Below are 22562 nucleotides of genomic sequence, written 5' to 3'. Positions count from 1 at the left end.
TCAAGCCCTGTGATGCTCATACTCAATACTGGCTCTCGCTGCTTAGATTTCCTTCCTGGAGCAATTTGCTTTTGTTTGTTGCTGCGTTTACTGTCTATATCCATACCCGCCCCCAACTACCCTATCAGGCCCCTCAGGCAGGCTCCTCCTCTGACAGCTCCTTGCTGAGTCCCCAGCACCTGGAAAAGGACCAAGCATGTGGCAGGCACTTCACACGTGTGTGTGGACTGACTGAATAACGGAGTTATGACAGAAATACCCAGTGCCAGGAGCGGGGGGGTCACTAGACGCAGACGGCACTGTCAGAACGCGCAAAGCCCGGGGCCGAGGGCCTTCTGCGCCAGCGGCGTCACCTGTTGTAGTCCATGATGGTGTTGAGCCGGTGAGCGATGGTCAGGACAGTGCAGTTGTCAAACTGCGTGCGGATGGTAGACTGAATGAGGTCATCAGTTTCGAGGTCCACAGCCGCCGTGGCCTCATCCAAGACCAGGATCTTCGTCTTCCTCAGCAGAGCCCGGGCCAGGCACACCAGCTGGCGCTGCCCAACGCTTGACCAGGAGGAAAAGACCAGGAGACAGTGTCATCACCAGCCCTGACCCTGAGCTCAGGCCTGAGCTGGGAGAGGAGAGCAGAGACACCTGGCGGTGCTGAGACCAGGGAAGCCCGGCCACTCCCCGCTCCCACGCCCGCCCTTAGTGACGTCGGCACATTCTCGCTGTTGACCTGGAACCGGGCTGGGGATCATTTTCAACACAGGTTCAGAGCGGATCCAAAACACCTGACCAGTGCAGCACGGGCGGTGTGACACAGCACAACGGCCCCACGTCCCTGCCTCCCGCAGGACCCTCCCGGCTGACTCCGGACCCAACCGCGTGTCTTGCTTTGGTCAAGGGGATGCCGGCAAACGTAAGGCCAGCAGAGGAAACGTGCTGGGAATGCACACCAGGGTTTGCTCACTCTTGCACCTCTGCTGTCACCATGACAACGGCCATGGACAACGGCCTGACTGCCCCAAGGGATCCCCGGCCACAGGAGTGAGCCGCGAGGAGCAGAGCCCCCTGGCTGGTCACCCCAAGTATGGGAGCAGTCACGGCCACTGCTCAGCACACCCGAGGCTTGGCGGCTGGCTGTCCCAGCGACGGACAAGTGAGCCAGGCACTGACTAGTAACACGGGCAGGACTGCGGGTCCCTGCTGTGCCAGACGTTAATACTTAAGCTGCTGGGTCATGGGTGGATCCTGGGACAGAGGCCAAGGCAGCTGGGCTGGTGAACAGGGACTCAGAAGGCTCAGAAAAGTGCTATCTACCGGCTGATGGAGAAGCTTGTTTCTTCAACAGTTTGACAAGTGACAGTCACTCTTAATTGAATAAATCTGGTGGAAGAAAGGAACCATATTGGCTGTTCCAGATATACCTCATGGTAAAATGAGTTTGGACTGAAACCCATTTCACAGATATTGAAACTGAGGCTCCGAGAGTTTAAGAGAAATTGGCCTGTCTGTGGCAGAGCCGGGATTCAAACCCAGGTCTGACACAGATGCATCAGGACAGAGGCGGAGTCAAGGAGACCTGATCCGGGCCATGCATGGCTGCCTACCTCAGGTTCTCCCCGCCTTCTGCACACTCGTGGTTCAGCTTATCGGGCAGGGCTGACACAAAGTCCTTGAGGTGAGCCAGCTCCAGGGACGTCCAGACTTCCTCATCGGAGTACTGGCTGAACGGGTCCAGGTTCATGCGCAGGGAACCCGAAAACAAAACAGGGTCCTGTTCAGGGAGAGGACGGAGGATGGCACATGAGGCTCACGACACATCAGGTAGGGGCGGGGCAAAGGGGGGACGTGAAAACTTCCGGCCGGGGCTGTTCAAGATGGGGTTCCAGGGCTCCTTGGAATGGTCCTTTCTGGGGATGTTAATAACGGGGGGAAACAGTCTGGAAAATCTTGGGTTACGTGAAGTAAAATAGGTTTCTTGTTGTAAGACAACCTTCCAGAAGGGAGAGGCAGCCTGATCATAAAGTGCCATGGATTCCTCCCTGGACCCTGCCCCCATAGGAGACTCTTAGAAGAAATTTTAGGGAAAAAAATGCAACAAGTCAACGCATTAGGGAATCACCACCTACAGAAATCAATCTAGAAAATTCAGATTCCTCTCGTGGTTCTTGAGGGGCTTATTCTTGTTCTGACTGGTCAGCAGGAGTGAAGAAATGATACCTGGTTAATTCCCACTGCTGTTTACAGGCTAAGAGGAGATTCAGTGGCAAAGAAACAGTATAATTTCCGTGAAAATAATACAGTAGGGATACATTTACGTTTGTCCTGAAAAGAGACACACATAGCTCTCAGGGTGCCCCCCCATGCCCTCAGTGCCCCAGACCCCACCTGCGGGATGATGGTGATCTTGAAGCGCAGGTCATGCAGGCCAATCTTGGCGATATTGATGTCATCGATAATGATCTCTCCCTCAGCAGACTCGTTGATCCGAAACAACCCCAGGGTCAGGGATGACTTCCCAGCTCCCGTCCTCCCCACGATGCCAACCTGTGGGGTAGGAAGGACCCAGGGTAAGGCGGGAATGCTGATATCTGGAAGTTACCTTCTGCTGTCCCCATGGGGCCCCATTTCAGGGATCTGCCCTATAGCAGTTCAGTCATCTGGTCAACCCAATGTCCACCCAGCCCTCCCCGTCGGCAGCTTCCCAGGGACACTCCTTTGGGGGCTGTGTGGCCAAAGATAAAGAAGGACCTCCTTCTCAGGGCACCTGGGTGGCTCAGTCCATTAAGCATCTGATTTTGACTCATGTCATGATCTTGCAGATGAGGAGTTTGGGCCGTGCACTGAGCTCTCTGCTGTCAGCACAGTGCCTGCTTTGGATGTTGTCCCCCACTCCTCTGCCCCTCCCCAGCTCATTCTCTGTCAAAATAAATCAAACTTAAAAAAAAAAAAAAAAGCACCTCCTTCTCTTTCTCAGCTCTTTTTATAAGTTAAAACTGTAATCACGTCTTTCGATAAGTTAGTACAGATCTCCAAAGAGACAGGACTTAGGCAGAAGGGGTTTTCCATAAAGCCCCGTCATTTTCAACTCTTGATAATATTGATAATCAGGTATTTCCCCCTACTGTTTTTTAGTCCTTTGATGGTGAGTTTCCCATCCCAAGCTTCTGAAATATCTCAAAGATTCGAGCAGGTCCCCTGCAACCTCCTCCCCTCCAGCTCAGCTGCATGAGCAAATAAGAGGTTACAGATAGGACCGGTCTTCCTGTTCAGTGGCCAATGATTGACATTCCTGACATCCAATTACAACTCTTGCCTTCTTATTTGGGCTCTTGAAAGGCAGGCTTCCTCCAGCCTCTAATGAAAATGTCACAGAGTCTCAGGATACAACATAAACCATGAAGCCTCAGGGAGAACACCACCCACTCTATTCTTCCCCTTGTCCTAAGTAAGAGAAATGATTTCACAGGAACAAAACATTCCGAGCCTCGAGGTAGGAATGGTTTAACAAATACACATGTTTAGAGATGAAAGAAACACTGTCCTCTGGGAGGTGACCAGGAAGACCCTTAGTCTGATTCCTGAGGAGGGTCTAAGGGCAAGGACGTCTTCCAGGAGCAGCTTGGGACCAGGGGTACATTCAACTCCTGACACCCTCACATGGCCATCGAGCCACCCCTCCTAGTGACGACGGCATCTTCCTGTTGTAGACCTGGCAAGAAGGCCGGCAGGGGGCAGTGAGGCACACAGGTGAGAGGGGGAGGGGCAGAGTGAGCTGGGAAGCTCTCGTCTGGTCTAGAAAATGCCAGGCAGGGAGTACAAGCCCAGTGTTGCTACACGTTCCGATCTTTCAAGAAAAGCCGGAAAGGGGCTTCTATAGAAAACATGCCAGATTTCTCAATGTTTGCAACATACTCAGATTTTTTTTTTTTCAAAACGCACAAGTGGGCCTCATTTGGCCCAAGCAAGGCCTTCCTCCCACGCAAGGCCACCCCGCTCCACGGTGCAGGGAAATGACGCACCGGTTTCACCTGCCCCACTGTGAACGGATGGGGGAACAAGCGGACCCACCTTCTCCCCTCCATCGATGGTGATGTTAATGTGCCTGAGAACCAAGTCCAGGTTTTCTCGGTAACGCAGGCCGTAGTCTCGGAATTCTACTCGGCCCACCTGAGGCCAGGCGCTGGGCGGAGACATCTCCGGGATTCGCCAGGGAGCCTGTGATCGGGGTGGGAGTGGCGGTAAGGGATCTTAGGTCCGTCTCATGTGCCCCAAGGCTGTCGGGACAGGTTCTTCCGTTGTTCGCGGCTGTCCCCCCGGACCCCCAGCACACAGCAGGGACTCTGTGAATATTTATGCACTGTACCAATAAGTGAGTGGTCCCCTCTGGTCAGATGCCTTCTATATCTGGACAGCGACTGTGACAGCAACAGCTAATGCTTAAAGATCACGGTCACATGACCTCACTTAATCCTCCCTACAATCCCATGAGTGGGTTCCTTTCGTTACCCTCCCGTTTACACATGATGAAACTGAAACACAGAGAGGGTAAGTAACTTGCCCAGGGTGACACAGCCCCTATTTCTGAAGAGCTTCTTGAGTTCAGTTCAGCGTTTCCTGAGCTCTACAACTGGACGTGCCCTGGGCCAGGCTGGAAGCTACCTTTGGGGGAGCTGAGGAACAGAGGGGACGCAAAGAGAGAACTCTCATCCTTCCTCGCCCAGCAGCGTGTTATATTAGTTGTCTTTACAACAGCATAGTCTCCTCCTACGACCTTATGTATGCAACGAAGGGGATACGCTGTAAGAACACAGAGGCACCAGAGACAAGTGGGTGGGACTTTCTAACTGTGGAAACATACTCTATGTAAACACATAAATATATGTTTTTAGTAGTGCTGAGACCCTGGGTGATCTTGACATTCTTTTGTATTTTTCAAGTATGTTCTTATTTGAAAAATAAAAAAAAATAATTAAAAGAAGTAAAAACAAAATTTTTTCAAACAAATTTAATTTCGGGGCACCTGGGTGGCTCAGTTGGTTAAGGGTCGGACTCGGGTTTCAGCTCAGGTCATGATCTTCCGGTTTGGGAGATTGAGCCCCATGTTGGGCTCTGAGCTGGCAGTACACAGCCCGCTTGGGATTTTCTCTCCCTCTCTCTCTGTCCCTCCCCTAACTCAGGCTCGGTTTCTCGCTCTCTCAAAACAAATAAGTAAACATCAAAAAATTTTTAAAAATGGGGCGCCTGGGTGGCTTAGTCAGTTAAGCATCCGACTTTCGCTTAGGTCATGATCTCACGCAGTTCGCGGGTTGGAGCCCCGCGTCGGGCTCTGTGCTGACTGCCAGCTCTGAGCCTGGAGCCTGTTTCGGAGTCTGTGTCTCCCTCTCTCTCTGACCCTCCCCTGCTCACGCTGTCTCTCTCTCTCCTAGAAATAAGTAAAAATATTTTTAAAAAATTTTTTAATGTAATTTCATACTTCATGCACGGTGAACTGCAGGGCATGTGAATTAGGTCTTAAAAATTGTAACAAAATAAATTCAATGTTGACTGGGAAAACGCCTGGTGTAATACACTCTTATTTCCACAGGGGGCGCTCACACCATTCTGAATAATGCTCTCCCATGAAAGTGGGACGTGGTTCACCTGGGTCAGAGCCTTAAACATGGGGTATTTTCTTGGGAGGCTGTGTGCCAACGGCCATGTAACTTCGAGCAAAGTAACTTAACTCTTTAACTCTGTCTCTTAGTTTCCTCACCTGTAAAGTGGGGATCATGACAGAACGTGAGCTCCGAGGCTACATAAAGATTATACGAATCACTCTACCTGCTCTTACTGGTGGTGGGGATGTCCAGGCACCACTGCCATCACTGTGACCACTGCCGACGCCAGCGGTGGTGGTGGGCAGACAGAACACGGCGCTTTCTAGGGGCAACGTGGCACTGAAGTCCTGCTTGGGTCCTCCTCGGACCACATGTGACGTGGATCAGCTACCGCCCCTCCCCAGGCTACTCTTTCCAATGGGGACTTGGGTCAAATAACTTCAGGGGTCCCCAAACTCTGCTCATGATTTTTACAACAACCACGTACGGACTCTCTTGTTAGTGACTTTCAGTGCTCTGACTCAGCTCACTGGTACTTAATTTTTAAACTTGAAGACGAAACTAGTCTCATTTTGCGTGACCCAAGTCCCCCATACAGATACGTAACAAAGAACAGAGACGATTTTTGCAGAATAGCGTCTGTTGAGGGCACACAGGTCACGCTGAAGGGGTCAGGTGAGGTTAGGCCTGGGGCCTGCTTTACCTCCTTCTCCGTTTCCGAATACTCCTTCAGCCTCTCCACGGCCACGATGTTAGTCTCCAACTCGGACGACATGCGAACCAGCCAGTTCAAGTACGTGGTGACCTGTGTGCGGAAGAGTCACAAGGAGTTTCTGTGGTTAGCAGGGTCTGCTTTATCTTAAGCAAGTAATTACGAATTACGAAACTTTTTAGGTACGAAAGGTACTAAAGATAGCAGCCTCACGTACCGCCATCACCGGATAGCCAGGCTGCACTTCTTAGGCAAGCACAATTCAAAAGAATCCCTGGGCCACACAAGCAATCAGAAAGGGCATCAGAAAATACTTCGAACTGGGTGGTAATAAGGGAAAGTCCAATGTAGCCAAATTTGGGCAGTGTGGCTAAAGCCGGGATGAGATGAAAGTGGCAGAGGGATAAGCATTTTTCCTGTGGCTGGAGGCATCTTCTTGGCTCATCAAGGGCTTTCCCTGACTAACAGGGGAGTCCCAGCCCCGCATCTCATTTCCCTCGGGCATCGGCGGGTCCCTGGGCTTCTGGAACGCCACTTGGCCCCTCACCTGTCCCTCGGCTCCTGCGGGGGGGTGGGTCAAAGCAAAGGCCCCAGCACCTGACAAGCATTGAGAGGATGAGGAAACGCAGCTGGGCGCCCGTGCTTACCTGCAGCGAGTAGGACACGGAGAGCCCCACGAGGCCGGCACTGAGACTGTGCCTGGAGATCACGGCAAACAGGGAGGCGAACAGGACGATGCAGTTGCCTACACACTCCAGCCGCACGGCCAGCCACCTGCTCGCAGACATACAGGCGGACGGACAGACACACACACCTGGAGTCAGCTTTTCAGAGATGTGGCTCTGGCTCAAGTCGGGGGTTGGGGGGGAGGCACTTTGCTAATGGAGATCCCTCCCTGGGACTTCCCGAGAGAGGCCTTCTCTGTCCTCCCACAGGGGAAGGAGAGCCAAAGGGACACGGTCTCACTAATCCCTCGTTAATCTCGCAACCCCGGGGGACTGAAACGGAGTTCTCTAGAAGCAGACTTCCTAGGAAACTAAAGCGCGCCTTTTTAGGAACCAACTTTTTTTCTCACTAAAACCTTTATAATATATACATGTAGACCCATCTTGAAAAAGAGGTCCAGGAAAATTCCTAATACTAAGAAGTCATCAACTCCAAGAGGCAGCACTGATTTAAAAATAACCTTTCCTTGGCAGGAGAACGGGGAAGGGAGAGAAAGAAATGAAATACTATTTTCAATGTAGCTGTAATGTTCCTAGATCATTCTCCTTTTAGAAATGTTAAAAATGTATTATTTTACCTCTTAAAGGATAAGCAGATGTTATTGGTTTAAAGCGAACTTACGTAACATATCTCCTAGCATTAGGACTATTAGCGATTTAAGGTATAAAAGCATTTTAGGGAAATGGTGTTGTTGATCTTTTGTCCACTACAGGCCTTAAGATTCACATAACGGGGGGCACCTGGGTGGTTCAGTGAGTTGAGCATCCGACTTCAGCTCAGGTCATGATCTCTCAGTCTATGGGCTGAGGCCCCTCATCGGGCTCTGTGCCGACAGCTCAGAGCCTGGAGCCTGCTTCAGATTCTGTGTCTCCCTCTCTCTCTCTGCCCCTCCATTGCTTATGTGCTGTCTCTCTCTCTCCAAAAAATAAATAGATGGATCAATGTTTAAAAAAAGAAAAATTTATTTTTATTAAAAAAAACTTTTTAACGTTTATTTCTTTTTGAGAGACAGAGTGAGACAGAGCATGCTCAGGGGAGGGGCAGAGAGAGAATGGGGACACAGAATCCGAAGATCTGAAGCAGGCTCCAGGCTCTGAGCTGTCAGCAAAGAGCCTGACGAGGGGCTTGAACTCCTGGATCACAAGATCGTGACCTAAGCCAAAGTCAGAGGCTTAACTGACTGAGCCACCCAGGTGCCCCAGAAAAGAAACATTTAAAGAAAGATTCACATGACTGATCTCCCTGCGTGGGAGCTTATCCTAAAGTCAGGCCCGAAATCTGACAAACTCTGACAGTCCTGCAGGGGAAGGCCAGGTCTTCCCACCAGGTCTGACGTTATAGGACTATACTGCATATGATGGGGTGACAGTTGGTTATGACAGGTTGCTCCCAGGGTGAGTCACCCCCTCCCCAGAATCCCCTATCCCACATCTCAAAAAATCTATCAGGGCAGGAGTGAGGGGGATACTCTTTTAGGGATAAATCAGACACTTTTCTGAATTTAGTCAACAAGGAGCAAACTCCTGTCCCTCCATGGGGACTGATGCCATTCGTCGTGGCCATTTCACATGGTCCAACCTACAGCAGGTGAATGGCTTCCAAAGCTCATCGCACACGGGTGGCGCGTGACCACCCCCGTCAGCTGAGAACCAGGACACAGAAATATTAGCCAAGTCTGCCTCTCACCGAGGACCCATGTCATCAGGACAAGAGCTACCGGCTAGTTCCTGCAGTATTTTCTGACTCCAGAAAAACCTGGTCCCTGCCCTTCCTCAGTGCCACCGGGGTGCTCTGTGCTTGAAGCTGGCAGTGCACCTGTTTGCTTTGGATGGTTATTCTGCCCTGTCCCCGCCCCCCAAGTCTACGCATCCTGCGTGAGGGCCCGAGCGTGCCTTCACGCCCTCCTCCCGGCACGAAGGCGTCCCTCGCCTCCTCCTGCGGGCCTCGAGTGCCCACCTGTTGGCCACGATGCTGGGGTAGTAGGCCTTCTGGTTCTCATCCACCTTGAGGTCGCTCTGGCGGATGAAGCGCTCCTGTTCCTCGAAGGCGCGGATGACACTGACCCCCAGCAAGGTCTCGTTGAAGTGGGAGTACACCGGGGAGCGGCTGACGGACTCGAGGCGTTTCAGCTGCCGGGACGAGGCCACGTAGAACCTCTGGAGGAAGAGAATGGACCAGGGAGCTGGCAAGGCCCCTCCCATGCCATCCCCCTGCCCCGGGGCCACGCTGGAGAAAGCCTGGACACAGGGTACCTCCACGGGGCAAAGCGGTGGGGCCCGGCTGCTCTATACAGGCACCTCTGCTCACCCGGCGCACGGTGCCAGCACAATAGAATGACAAGTGGCAAAATACTGGCAGCGGAGAAGGCTCACGGAGAGCACACTGTCCCAGCACCGTGGTAAGTCCTTGCAGACATCAGCGCATTTCATCCTCACCAGGAAACTGGGAGCCAGGGCTCCCTCGCAGGACCATCGGTAAACCCAAAAGGGCTCCCTGGCCCCTCCCCTGCCGGGTGTCCGGGCTACAGAGAACACGGCTGGGGAGTGCAAACCTCTGCACCGTACTGTCCCCCTCAAGCCATTGACCTCTAGGGTCTTACGGACCCAGCAGCGTGGCCTTCGGCCTCCGTTCCACCCTGACTCCACCTGTCCCCGTAGGCTGTTGCCCCATCTGCTCCGCTCCTGCCCTAACCAGGGCAGACGGAACAAAGGCAAATCTTCCAATGGAAGCTTCGAGGGGCCGTGATTGGCTGGCAGACTGATCACATGAGGACACTTAGTTCTCGTGGCCTTAGTTTCTCCGTCTCTACAAACAGGACCAGGGAGGCCAAGGTTCCCCACTCCGGAGGCGCTCAGGATGCGAAGCAAATGCAGGTGCTTCACACGCGACTCGGCCAGACAAATGGACAAGACCAGGGAAGAAAGGGGAGGTGGGGACCCGGCCTCCCTGCCTGCTGGGGCCCCCGTGGGGGCACAGACCTTCCACAAAGAGCTGCTTTCTGGACAGCAGCTCGTGCGGGGTCCCTGGGATCCACGGCCGGGCAGCCCTCTGGGCCCCGGAGAGGCTGCAGGCTAGCCCAGCACCGTGCCAGCCGGGGCAGGCCCAGAATGCCTGCCCGTCCCCGCGGGAAGGCCCGATGCCCTCTCGGCTCCTGTGCCCCTCACCGCCTCGAACAGCATCCAGATGCCTCGGCCCTGTCACCCTCGGCCGCGGGGGCCCCTGTCCCTGTTACCTTCTAAGCATCCCGGGTGAAGACCACTGTCAGGTACTTTCCCTGCTTAGCTTACTGCTTGTCAGGGGTTCAGATTTTTCTTTACTGAAGCTACCCTGAGATGTATTTGTGTTTCAACTCATTCACTTATTTATTTTTACCTTTCCTAAACATTTTATACAAGTGGGGGAGAGGCAGTCAGAGGGGACAGAGGATCTGAAGCGGGCTCTGCACTGACAGCAGAGAGCCCGACACGGGGCTTGAACTCACGAACCATTGAGATCGTCACCTGAGCTGAAGTTGGACGCTCAACCAACTGAGCCACCCAGGTGCCCCTAAATTCAGTTTTGTTTTGTTTTTTTAAAGAACTATTAACTTCCCTTTTAACTCTGTGCCAGGAGATATAATCCACCCAGCCAGACTCAACTTACTTGTTCAGAAATCAAGTGCCTGGTGCTCATAAATAAAAATGACTGCTCACTGGCCACCTGGATAGCTCAGTGGTTATGCATCCAACTCTTGATTTTGGCTCAAGTCATGACCTCACAGGTTCGTGGGTTTGAGCCCTGTGTTGAGCTCCACACTGGCAACACGAAGCCTGCTTGGGATTCTCTCTCTCCCTTTCTCTCTGCCCCTCCCCTACTCATGCTTGTTAGCTTTCTCTCTCAAAATAAACAAGCATTAAAATAAATCAAGGGGTCCCTGGGTGGCTGTCAGTTAAGCATCTGACTTCGGCTCAGGTCATGATCTCATGGTTTGTAGGTTCAAGCTCCGTGTTGGGCTCTGTGCTGACAGCTCGGAGCCTGGAGCCTGCTTTGGATTCTGTGTCTCCCTCTCTCTCTGGTTACGCTCTCTCTCTCCCTCAAAAATAAACAAACATTAAAATAATTAACAAATAAAATAAATAAATGAATAATAACAACTCGACAAGACCCCGCCTGAGCCAGACACCGGGCCACAAGCTAAGGTGCTTGGAGCTGTGGCCGGGCAGTTTTCAGACTCCAAAATATTCCATAAAGCAGAAATGCCTTCTTCTAAGCAACAAGGAGGCCCCAGTACACTTCCATATTGGCTCACCTATTCATCTTTTTATAAAAATGACTTGCTTTTAAATTAAATATTAACAGATAGCCATTTAGCCATTTAAAACTCTGGGGGAGGGAAACTGATACAGATGAGAAGGTTAAAAAAAAATTACATCACACCCATTACTCTCAGATAAGCGCTGTTCAAATCTCAGAATATAACCTTCCAGTCTTTTCTGAGGAAAGAGAAAGAATCTACGTATGTCGAAAAGACACTTTTTAATCAAGCTATGACATATGTTTCCATTATACTGGAAAATGCACCGCATCTTCACAGCCTGAAGAATTTTACATTTATTTACACCTGCACCCCCACTACGTGACCCAAGTCTAGAACACCTCCAGCACCCCAGAAAATTCTTGTGTCCTCTGGCTCAAAACCCTCGAGTTACTTCTAGTTTGAGGCTATTACGAACCAAGATGCGAAGAACATTGTAGCACTTTGGGGAGGGGGGTGGATGGATTCTCTCGTCTCTTTTGCATATATGCTGAGAAAGCAGACTGCTGGGTGGTAGGGTTAGTGTGTGTTTAGTTAAAAGCCATTAAAACCAATACCCCAACCCTCGGGGACACATGCTCTCCTCGTACCGCCTCCCTCTGCAGCCCGCCACAAGCCGCGACTCAGTTACAGTGACAGTGCGGGTACGATATGATCCTCTGCGGAACCGTCTTTGTTGTTTAAAAAATAAATCCGGTGCTATCACGGCAACGTCTCCCGAATTATCCCCGCCATGGGGCAGGGGACCTCACTGCGGGACGTCAGCACAGCGTTCTCAAGGTCCGGTTCCTGGCAGGCGTGGGAGCTGCTGCGAATACGGCATGCGGCCTACTCTGTTTTTTAAACCGCGTCCTTCAGGAAAACCTGTGTATGAATGTGGGGAACATCTGTGGTAAATGAGTCCCCCGCCAGAAAAACAGCTGGCACCAATTTAAAAAGAACACCATGAGGGTGTGGGGATCGGTCCCGCTCTCTCTGGTTCAACCTTCATTCACGCTTGCCGCTGCAGGGCCATGACGTGGGGGAGCCTGGGGGGTGCCTGACTCTACCTGGGGCTCCGGACCCCGCGGGAGCAGGCATAGCACAGCCCGACGCACGGAGCTCTTCGTGGCTCCCACTCTTATCTCGTGCTGTGTCGCTCGGCTCCTGTCTAATCCACAGTCTCCAGCCAGCAACTGTGCTGCATCTCACCTTTTAGGGGCAAAAAGGGGCAGCACAGCACCGTGGCTACCGACACAAGCTTTAGAATCAGACAGATGTGAGTTCACACTCCCAGCTCCGCCACCAGGGCCACGACACGCTCCTCTGTCAGTGGCAATCACAGTTTACGCTGCTGCCATCACCTAAGGAACCACAAGGACTCCCTTCCTTGGCCTTGTATTGTGAAATACAGATTGATGGCTGGAGCTCCAGCAGCCACCTTGGGCCATGAAATCAACCTAAGAATGGAAGGCTTGTGCAACACTGGGAAAACATTAAAAAAAAAAAAATAGTGACAAAGTCCAGGATATTAACACACGCGTGCAACTGCCACACCAGCCCTGAACAGCCTACTTCTAAATTTCTATTATGAGGAAAAAAATAGGAACAACAAATAAATAAGTAAATAAATAATAAATTTCCACTATGAGAAAGACAAACATTTTGTTCAAGCTGCTGTTACTCACATCTCTTTTCTGCAGGTGGACTAGGACCTAAAGAATTTCATACAACTCTTTTAATGTTAACAATCAATTTTTTTTAAGTTTATTTGAGAGAGAGACAGAGAGACAGAGTGAGCACGTGAGTGGGGGAGGGCAGAGAAAGAGAGAGAATCCCAAGCAGGCTCCGTGCTGTTAGCACAGAGCCCGATGCAGAGCTCGATCTCACGAAACCATGAGATCACAACTTAACTCGAGATCAAGAGCTGGATGCCTAACCGACTGCGCTACCCAGGTCCCCCCATAACGTTAATAATCAATTGTAATAACAAAGGTGTCTTTATTACTATAGTTTTCCCTTTGATAGGTACTTAAAACTGACGGAAAACACCCCAATTCAGCCCCGTTCCAGCAAATCCCAACAGCTCCGCGTTGGGGAGGAGGTGAGACGGAGGGAGCCCTGAGCTCCTGTTGACACCAGAGACCGTCCTGCAGCCCCGAGCCCCCCCCCTCACCTGGACGAAGAAGTAGAGGAGGCCCAGTGGCGGGATGATGACGGCGGCGATGGGCGTGGCCAGCAGGACGATGACGCAGGCGCCGATGACGTTGAACAGGGAGCCCATGAACATCTTGATGACCTGGGGGATCATCGAGTCCACCGTGTCCAGCTCCTTGGAGAAGCGGTTCACCAGGTTCCCGCTGGGGGTCCGCTCGAAGAAGCTCATGGGGGACCGGAGCACATTCTGCAGCAGGTCCACGTGCAGCCGGCGGGAAGCGAGGATCCCCCCGATGGACACGGCCATGGAGTAGCCGAACACTGAGACACCTGCAGACACGCTCGCGGTGAACACCCAGGGGACACGGGACAAGCTAGGGGCTGGGGGAGACGGGTGGCCCTGGAACGGCCCTGGACACCCAGCCTCTCAGAGTGGTGGTGGTGATGACAATTTACTGAGGACTCACCATCTGTTAAACACTGTACAGGAGTTTCACATGTGTCTACTTTTTTTTTTAATTTTTAAATGTTTATTTCTTGAGAGAGAGAGAGAGAGAGAGTACGAGTGAGGGAGGGGCAGAGAGGGGGAGACACAGAATCCGAAGCAGGCCCCAGGCTCTGAGCTGTCAGCACAGAGCCCGACGCGGGGCTCAAACCCACGAACCGTGAGATCATGACCTGAGCCGAAGTCGGACACTCAACCGACTGGCCATCCAGGAGCCCCTGCGTGTATCTAATTCTTACACCAACTCTGTATAAATCCTATTAGCACCCATTTTACAGAGAAGGAAGCTTACGGCCAGACAGGTGAACTCCTTTGCCCTCAATATAGCCAATGAGCAGCAGAGGTGGGGACCTGATCCAGGCAGCCGGCTCCAGGGTCATGCACTTAATCTGGAAGCCATATTCCTCCAGACCAGTGGCATACAACAGAACTTTCTGGAATGATGGAAATGTTCTGTATCTTGCAGGCCAGTGTGGTGGCCTCCAGGCACATGTGGCCACTGAGCACTAGAAATGTGGCTACTGCCACGGAATAGCTGATTCTGTTACTGAATTTTGACTAACCGAAAGTCAAATAGCCACATGAGGCCAGTGGCTACCAGAGTGGACAGCTCAGCTCGAGAACACGCTGCTGCTGTGTGACCCCAGGTGAACATCATACCCACTCTGTGCCCCACCTTCCCTCAGTGACAGTTCGGAGGCTAGTCCCGTGCCCTCTGATGAGGTGTTAGGAACAGAGAAATCTGTTTTTGCAAAGCCATCATCCTGAGACATCTGCGGCTCCTTTCCACAAGGCACAGCGACACACCTGTTCTTTGCAGGGACGTTTCGTTGGGATGGAGAGGCTTACACAAGGGAGCAGGGGCTGAAACAACTGGCTGGAGCCAATGCTCCCAAATCATGTCTTCGCCACCTACCAGTTGGGGGGGGGGTTCCCGCAAGTCACCCCAGTGTCCTCATCTGTAAGATGGCGACAGTGATATTTACCTTGTAGCCCCGCTGAACGTAAAGGGCAATGCGCTTGGTGTACAGGAGGTACTCAAAAGTATCGAATCTATATGGTCCTGGTCCATACTTATGTATCACAGACACTGAATACACGTGTACCAGACACACACAGCTCAGGGGTAACACAGTGATTAAGAGCATGGGCTCCTGGGCCAGCCCACCTCATTCAAGGTCAGCCCTCTGCCATGTATTTGCTAACTGACTTCGGGCAACTTACTTAACCTCACTGGGCCGTAGAGTCTCAATTTTTTTTAATTAACTAATTAACATATTTTTAAAATATTTAATGTTCATTTTTGAGAGAGGGAGAAAGACAGATGGGGTGCCTGGGTGGCTAAGTCGGTTAAATGTCTAACCAGCTCAGGTCACGATCTCGCAGTTCAGGAGTTCGAGCCCCACATCAGGCTCTGTGCTGACAGCTCAGAGTCTGGAACCTGCTTCGGATTGCGTCCCCCTCTCTCTCTGTCCCTCCCCTGTTCTCTCTCAAAAATAAATAAACATTAAAAATATTAAAGAACAAAAAAGAAAAGAAAGAAGAAAAGAATGAGAGCAGGAGAGGGGCAGATAGAGTGAGGGAGACACAGAATCCAAAGCAGGCTCCAGGGTCCGAGCTGTCAGCACAGAACCTGACGTGGGGCTCAAACTCAGAAATCGTAAGATGGTGACCTGAGTGAAAGTTGGATGCTCAACTGACTGAGGCACCTAGGTGCCCCTATTCATTTTTATTTGGGAGAGAAAGAGCGTGGAGGGCACAGGGGCAGAGGAAGAGAGAGGGCATCCCAAGCAGGCTGCATGCCCCGCACGGAGCCCAATGTGGGGTGTGATCCCACAATCCCGGATCAGGACCTGAGCCAAAATCAAGAGTCAGAAGCGCAACTGACTGAGCCGCCCAGGCGTCCCTAGAGTCTCTGTTTCTAAAACGCGGAAACTATTAGCTGCGGCCTCGTGATGCCTGCTGCAAAAGTAGTTAAAACACGTGAAAGTGTTCAGAACACAACCAGCACCAAGTAGGTGCTCAGGAAACACTCGCTGTTACCAGTAACGCCGCTGTGTTTGGGGACCTCCGTGGGACCACAGAGGGTACACAGGGTTTCTCAACTGTGTCACTACTGACATTTGAGGCTAGAGCATCCTCTGTGTGGGTGCTGGGCTGCGCACTGCAGGACATCCCTGACCTCCACGCGGCAGCTGCACCCCCTCGGTGACAGCTCTAAGTACCCCGGACACTGCTAACTGTCCCCCCAGATGATGACACTGAGGACCGAATTCCCACCCTCAGGGAGCAGGTCGAAGTCCACAAGTGAGAGTTCACAGGAGCCCCATCACCCTGACAAAGCAACAAGGGGCTCAAGGGGGCTGCTGTTTCTCAACTTTCCTCATCTGTAAAATAGGCACATTAGAGCTCCTCTCCATCCCCTAGGGCTGCACAAAGCAGAGCATTCAAGAAACAGTCCCTCTACTAGTATCTGTGACAGGCACTGTTAACGAGTGCTTGGCTTAGTTTGGGGGTCCTCAAACCCTGACAAATGGGGGGCCTGACTCCATAGTAAGACACGGATGCCTTTCAGGTGACCAAAACTGGGTGGGCAGGGGAGGGTGCGGAGGGGCGGCCCCCACCTTGCGAGATGCCCAGGGCTCCATAGACGCTGAGCCGGACTTTGGTGTGCTCCTGGGTCCCGTTGACGATGGGGTCATCGGTCCAGAGGCTGAGCCAGTAGTTGGAGGCCAGGGAGGCCACGTGGTTACACAAGAAAAGGAAGATGCTCAGGAAGGAGATGAACAGTCCGATGGCCTTCATGTAGCTCCAGTACACGGAGAGCTTGACCTGCAGGCCGGGGACAGGAGGCGGTGTGCCGGCCGCTCCCGCCACAGCCCTCCTCACTCAGGCGCTCGGACAGCACCTGTGTGACCCGACCCCCGCCAGTGCTCCTGCCGTGGCACATGCACCCTTAGCTGACCGACAGCGTCAGCAGGAGATAAAGCCAAGGTCTCTGGCCTCCTGGAGCTTCCCGTCCAGCAGCAAGTCAGGCATTCAGCACCCAGGGAAATGTGTAATTACAAAGAAGGGCTGGAGCAGTGCAGAATTCCCTCAGAGTATAAAACTGGGCATCATGACCTAACCGAACGGGGAGGTAATCTGACAATTTCCCTGAGGAAATGATGACTAAGAATTGAAAAAAAGCACTTAGGGCAGAGGAAGCAGCATGTGCAAAGGCCCTGAGGTAGGAAGGAACACAGCGCATTTAGGGAACTGCAGGGAAGCATCGTTGGCTGCAATAAGATCGAGCTGCAGAAGAAGTCGTAGTCACACCACACAGGGTCTGGGAGGTCCTGTTCAGGGTTCTGAGCTTTAGTCCAGGCCCATCAGGAATGGCTTTGCCATCAAAGAGCAAATGGGATGGTGGGACATGCTGCCTAGCAACCAAGACTGAGTGTTACCTCCCACCTCGTTTCCTCTCAACAGTGAATACCAACTCCACATTGTTTCCATGGCTTCCGGATGGTTGGTGCTGACTCAGCCAGTTCCTGGGCTCCACAGGCGACAAAGGAGGACTTCTCCCACTCCCACATTCCCTGCGGAGCCCAGGAGGAGGGCTGACAGTTCTGTGTAGTCGTCCAAAGGGTGGCCTGAGCCCCGGAGACGGGGGCACTGCTTTGGGCCAGCCCTACGCCCAGCCTCCCTGGCTGGGTTTCCGCCAACGCCAGTATCCTAACTTGTGTGCGCTCAGGCCTCTCGTGCTGAATCTGGGGTCATAAAACCATCGATCTGAATTCCAGTCGGGCTGGAAGGTAACAAGTGAAAGGCCAGAGGTCTCATGTATAACTGAGTGCTTCTCTGTGACTTTTCCTTTCTGTTTTTCAAACTGAAATGGTGGCAGGGGATGGGGGGTGGGGTTCCAGGATTATCATGCTCATGTCACCTTCTGGCTTTGTCAGGCAGCCGAGCATGGCTGCTGATCCCGGAACTACACTGCAGGACCAGGCGCCTCCTATGAGCAGACACGGCAGGTGTGGGAGGCAGAGATTTCCGAGTGTGTGCTGACCCCAGCTCTGCTCCCGGTTGAGTTCTGGCAAGTCACAAGCCCCTTGCTGTGACTTCCTCGTATATAAAAGGCAGGTTAACACTGGGTGCTGGGGACTAAGTAGGGGGTAACTGGCTCTAACATTCCTTCTCCCATCCTTGATTTGGGGTCATTCCTCTGGCTCCCCAGAGGACCAGTGGGAATAAGGAGGGAGGATGTAGTGTGTCCATCTCTACCCCGGACCATGGCTGCGGTGGGAAAAGGAGAGAAGCAGCCTGGAACAGAGGGTTCCGGGAGATTCCGGATGCATCCAGGTAGATGTGAGAGAACAGTGCCCTGACCTTGCCCGTTCCATGGTTGTTTATGTGTGTACTTCTCATTTTAAAAATTCCATTCCCTGTTGTTTCTTAAAAAAAAAAAAAAATACCACATGTATTTTTAAAAATAAACTTTGGATCATTACCATAAATGGAAAATTATTGACACGTGCCCAAAATAGGGGACCGTAAAAGACATGATAAAACAAGAGCCTGAAACCGTTATCCCTGGGACAACAAGGAGTTAGCGATAGTTAGCGCTGCAGACTTGAAGGTCTGTGCCCCTCCAAGTCTGTACGTTGAGATCCTAACCTCCAGGGAGATGCTCTCAGAGGTGGGGTTTGGGGAAGTGATCAGATCGTGAGGATGGAGCCCTCACAATGGGGTTAGGGCCTTTACCGGAGCGGCTCCGGAGAGCTCCCTCATCCCTTCCCGACGCTGAGGACATGGCGACAAGTCGGCGGTGTACGCACCAGCAGCGAGCCCCCACCAGACAGCACGCCTGCTGGCACCTTGGTCTGTGACTCGCCAGCCTCCCAAAGCGTTAGGATAAAGGCAGGTTGCTCCTAAGCCACCCAGCCCGTGGGTGTTTGTTACAGCAGCTCAACAGACGAAGACGGGCATCAAAGACGAACAAGCACCCAACTCAGACTTTCTATGTAACCGTTAGGGTTAAAACGGAGATGAAAGGCACGTAACATCATGCGATGCGATGCGACAGACAACTGTATCTTCTTCACAACTTCCCCCACGGTGGAAAGGCAGGATTTAGAGCACCCAGGTCACCTACAGCTAAGAAAAGCCCCCCAGTGGCTCCAAGGATGTAGTGGCCAGGACAGCAAAGGCCACAAATGTCAAGCCTGGGGTCGGACCACCAAGGTTCAAATCCCAGCACTGCTGCTCCCCGGCCGGGCCCTGGCAAGCCATCTAGGCTCTCCGGTCCCCGTCTCCAGCACCAGGAAATGGCACCTTTATAGGCCTGTTGAGGGGGACACACGACTGAACGTAAACACGGCCGGCACACAGCGACGGCGGCCCCTGGCCTCCCCTGGGGAGCCAGCCCTCACCTGCCCCGTCTGAGCCTTGTCTGCCTCCACCAGCTTCCACGTGGCCTCGTCCGTGGCTCCGGCTCTCTGCAGCTCGGCGGTGCTGGTGTGCTGGCGGCTCGCATCCCCGCTGTAGGAGGAAGAGTTGCTGAGCTGTCTGGGAAAGCAAGGCACACGAGTGTCAACCAAGCGGGGGCCTCGGGGACAGAGGCAACCCCGGGAACACACCAAACTAGTCCAATCTTCCAGTTTTGCAGACGTGACCCAGGGAGGGGACCCGTGACCCAGGACCCCGCGGAGAAGCCGTTCCTTCACACGGGCGTTATTCAGGAAGTGCCTCTTGCCCACCTGGGGTGGACATCGGCTTTATACAGACCATGACACGCTGTCACAGGTCGCATGGCCCAAAGCTGTTTTCAGAGACTTTGTTGAGGGAGTCCCTCCCCTGAGGACTTGTAACCCTGGAGAATGACGCGGCGTACCGTACGGGTGTGTGTGCGCGCGTGTGTGGGCATAGGTACAAAGGGACGGGGTGTGACTTCCATCTGATGAAGCAGCCGCGAGGCTGGGACCGGAGGGCTCCAGGCAGAAACTGAGGACAGGGACCAGCCCCTGGGGGCTGAATCCTGCCAGCAGCCATGGGAGCTTCCAGTGGGTCCTTCCCCTGCCGAGCCTTCAGAGGAGATCCCAGCCTGGCGGACACGTCAGACGCGGCCTGGGTGAGACCCTGAGCGGACGAGCCAGCTCAGCCGAGCCCAGGCTTTCCGAGGCCGCAGAAGCCATGAGATGACAAGCCATCAAGTTTGAGGTCACCGGTTACATAGCAACTGATATGCCCAGTGTCCCCTACACTTCAGCTCATCCACTCACGGTTCTTCCCCGCAGGCCCCCACCGTCACCTGCCCCGAGGTCCCAGGACCCCTCCAGGTACTTTCTTTTCGTGGCTTCCTCAGCGAATTCTCAGGTCACAGCAGCCACGGCTGACTGTTCACCGCCTGAATCCTGGCAGTGGCCCCAGGGGAGGCTCCGTTCTGCATGGCTTACATACACAGAGCTAGCCCACCGCCTCCACGGAGCAGGAAGCACTCCCAGCTGGCCCGTACAACAAAAATCCGGCCCTGCGGGTCCTGAGGGGAGGAGCTGCTCACGTCCATTTCCTTCCCAGCCCCACGTCTGTGAAATCCCCCCACCTGAGTGAAGTAACTGCAGGCGGCCCCAGCTCACCCAGTTAGAAGTGAGTGCTGTTTACTGGGTGTCGATGGAGCAAGGTGCTGTGCTGAGTGCTTCTCATGCACTACCTGCGGTAGGTACAGCACAGACCCTATCTGACCGATAAGGAAACCGAGGCACCGAGAGGTTAAGCAACCAGGGTCACAGAACACCGCTCCTCCAAATCCCAAACTGTCTAGCTGAAAGCAACCTCCTTTAAAGCAGCAAAGCCTAGCACTTTGGAGCATGGGCTCAGAGACCAGGATTGGGTTCAAATGCAAGTTCGGTTTCTCTGCGGCTGCATGACTTAGGGAGGGCGCTCAGTTTGCTCATCTATAACATGAGAAGATGAGATTTCAACAGACCATACAGGGCTTAGCTCCTCACGGCGCATTAAACACAGTGGTCGCCGTCACCATGACTGTTGTGACTCAGATGCCGGCCCTGAAGGCCTGACCGGTGCAGGCGCCTCCGAAGGACCTGAGTAAAGATCCATACCACGCGGAGAACCTGAGTGTGCCACGCACAGGCAGATGGGTAAGTCTGGAGGCCTGTGTGAGACCTGTCACCGGCAGAACGGTGCCAGCTAAGGTCTCCCAGTGATCTGGGCAAGGGGGCAGACAGCCCACACCTTCCGTGACCCCAGAGAGCGGAAGGCCTGTCACGGTCGGTCACAGAGCCTGCTGGCACCCCGGTCCCCCTCCGCTCCCGACCCAGGCAGGGGTCAGAGACGTGGTGGCTGGAGGCTCCGGAGGAAGGGCCCGCCTGTACCTCTGAAGCTGCTGCTTCCCCGCGACGTCCGTCACCAGCATGCCGTTCTCCATCTGCCTCACCTCCTTCCCTGGACTACTGGGGCCTGTGCACCCTGGCGGAGGACAGAGAAGGGAAATTGTGATTTTAGGAGCCGGACACCAAGACCCCAGACGCTCAGGAAACCCTGTCACTTCCACACAGATAACTGGCCCCAGGAAGCTCAGAAAGCAAGAGCGGCTTTGCTGGGGCGGCAGACAGTCTCCCGGCGCAGGAGACACATGCCGCTGGCTGGCTCCCTCGGGGCACAGGTGGGGCCCTGAACCGTCCGGAGGGCCCGACGTGGGGGGTGCCGGGCCCGAGTGAGCCCCGTGCCTGCAGCACAGCGGACAGCATCTCTGCCGCGCAAAGCTGAGCCCAAGGGGCCAGGATGCAAGCAGCCTCATGGGGAACAGGGCACAGCTCACTGGTCCCCAAGCAAGGCTGATACTCAAACCACAGCCAGTCCTTTTTTTTTTTTTTTTAATGTTTTATTCATTTCTAGGAGAGAGAGAGAGACAGCGTCAACAGGGGAGGGTCAGAGAGAGAGGGAGTCACAGACCGAAACAGGCTCCAGACTCTGAGCTGGCAGTCAGCACAGAGCCCGAAGCGGGACCCGAACCCATGAACTGCGAGATCATGACCTGAGCGAAAGTCGGACGCTTAACTGACTAAGCCACCCAGGCGCCCCACAGCCAGTTCTGACAAGAGCGTCAGCCAACAGGCGTCATCTGCCCCTGCCTCCCAGGGCCGATCGTCGTCCGCTAGCTCGTGGGGAGGTCTACACGTCCAGGGTACAGGGTGCCTGGAGCAGGGCCGTCTCCCCGGCGGTGCGGAACTTCCCGGACAATTGGCAGAGCCACCAGGGGACATTCCAGCCGGGCACGTGCCCCGTCCAGGAATCACACCCTCTGTCAACACATCACCGGAACCCAACGGCATTTATTAAGTGAGCGGCGCCGCTGTGCCCGGCTGGCGCACGTTACCCACCGTCACTCTCCGCACTCCTCAGCTGTAGGTGATCGTTACCCCCGCTCTGCACTCCTCTCCTCACGCCGCTGCCAGGACAGAGGCGCACCGTGCGGGGCTCCAAAGGGCTGGCCCGGAAGAGGAGGGTTACAGGAGGGGACAAACATGCAGCCAGCAAGGACAGGGTGACCCTGGGAACACGCCGACAGAACGGGAGCCGGCGCGGAACACAAAGAGGC

The 22562-nt window shown here is 53.6% G+C and overlaps 1 protein-coding gene across 1 annotated transcript in view; it reads right to left on the bottom strand.

Annotated features, from left to right (window-relative positions):
- Positions 1-22562, bottom strand: part of ABCC1 (ATP binding cassette subfamily C member 1 (ABCC1 blood group)) — a 98376-nt gene that overhangs the window by 1767 nt on the left and 74047 nt on the right. Inside the window, exons 20-30 of the mRNA XM_077773194.1 lie at positions 21337-21430; positions 19378-19513; positions 16588-16795; positions 13478-13788; positions 8985-9184; positions 6950-7076; positions 6294-6395; positions 4062-4208; positions 2379-2537; positions 1598-1764; positions 354-548 (exon numbers count right to left, since the gene is read on the bottom strand). Coding sequence (XP_077629320.1) covers positions 354-548; positions 1598-1764; positions 2379-2537; positions 4062-4208; positions 6294-6395; positions 6950-7076; positions 8985-9184; positions 13478-13788; positions 16588-16795; positions 19378-19513; positions 21337-21430 — 1846 coding nt within the window. The remainder of the gene's footprint in view (positions 1-353; positions 549-1597; positions 1765-2378; positions 2538-4061; positions 4209-6293; positions 6396-6949; positions 7077-8984; positions 9185-13477; positions 13789-16587; positions 16796-19377; positions 19514-21336; positions 21431-22562) is intronic.

The sequence above is a fragment of the Crocuta crocuta genome, unplaced genomic scaffold (genome assembly GCF_008692635.1).
Source record: "Crocuta crocuta isolate KB4526 unplaced genomic scaffold, BGI_CrCroc_1.0 scaffold16, whole genome shotgun sequence".
NCBI lineage: Eukaryota > Metazoa > Chordata > Mammalia > Carnivora > Hyaenidae > Crocuta > Crocuta crocuta.
The sequence above is the reverse complement of the archived record's forward strand: the minus strand, read 5'-3'. Positions and strand labels throughout refer to the sequence as shown.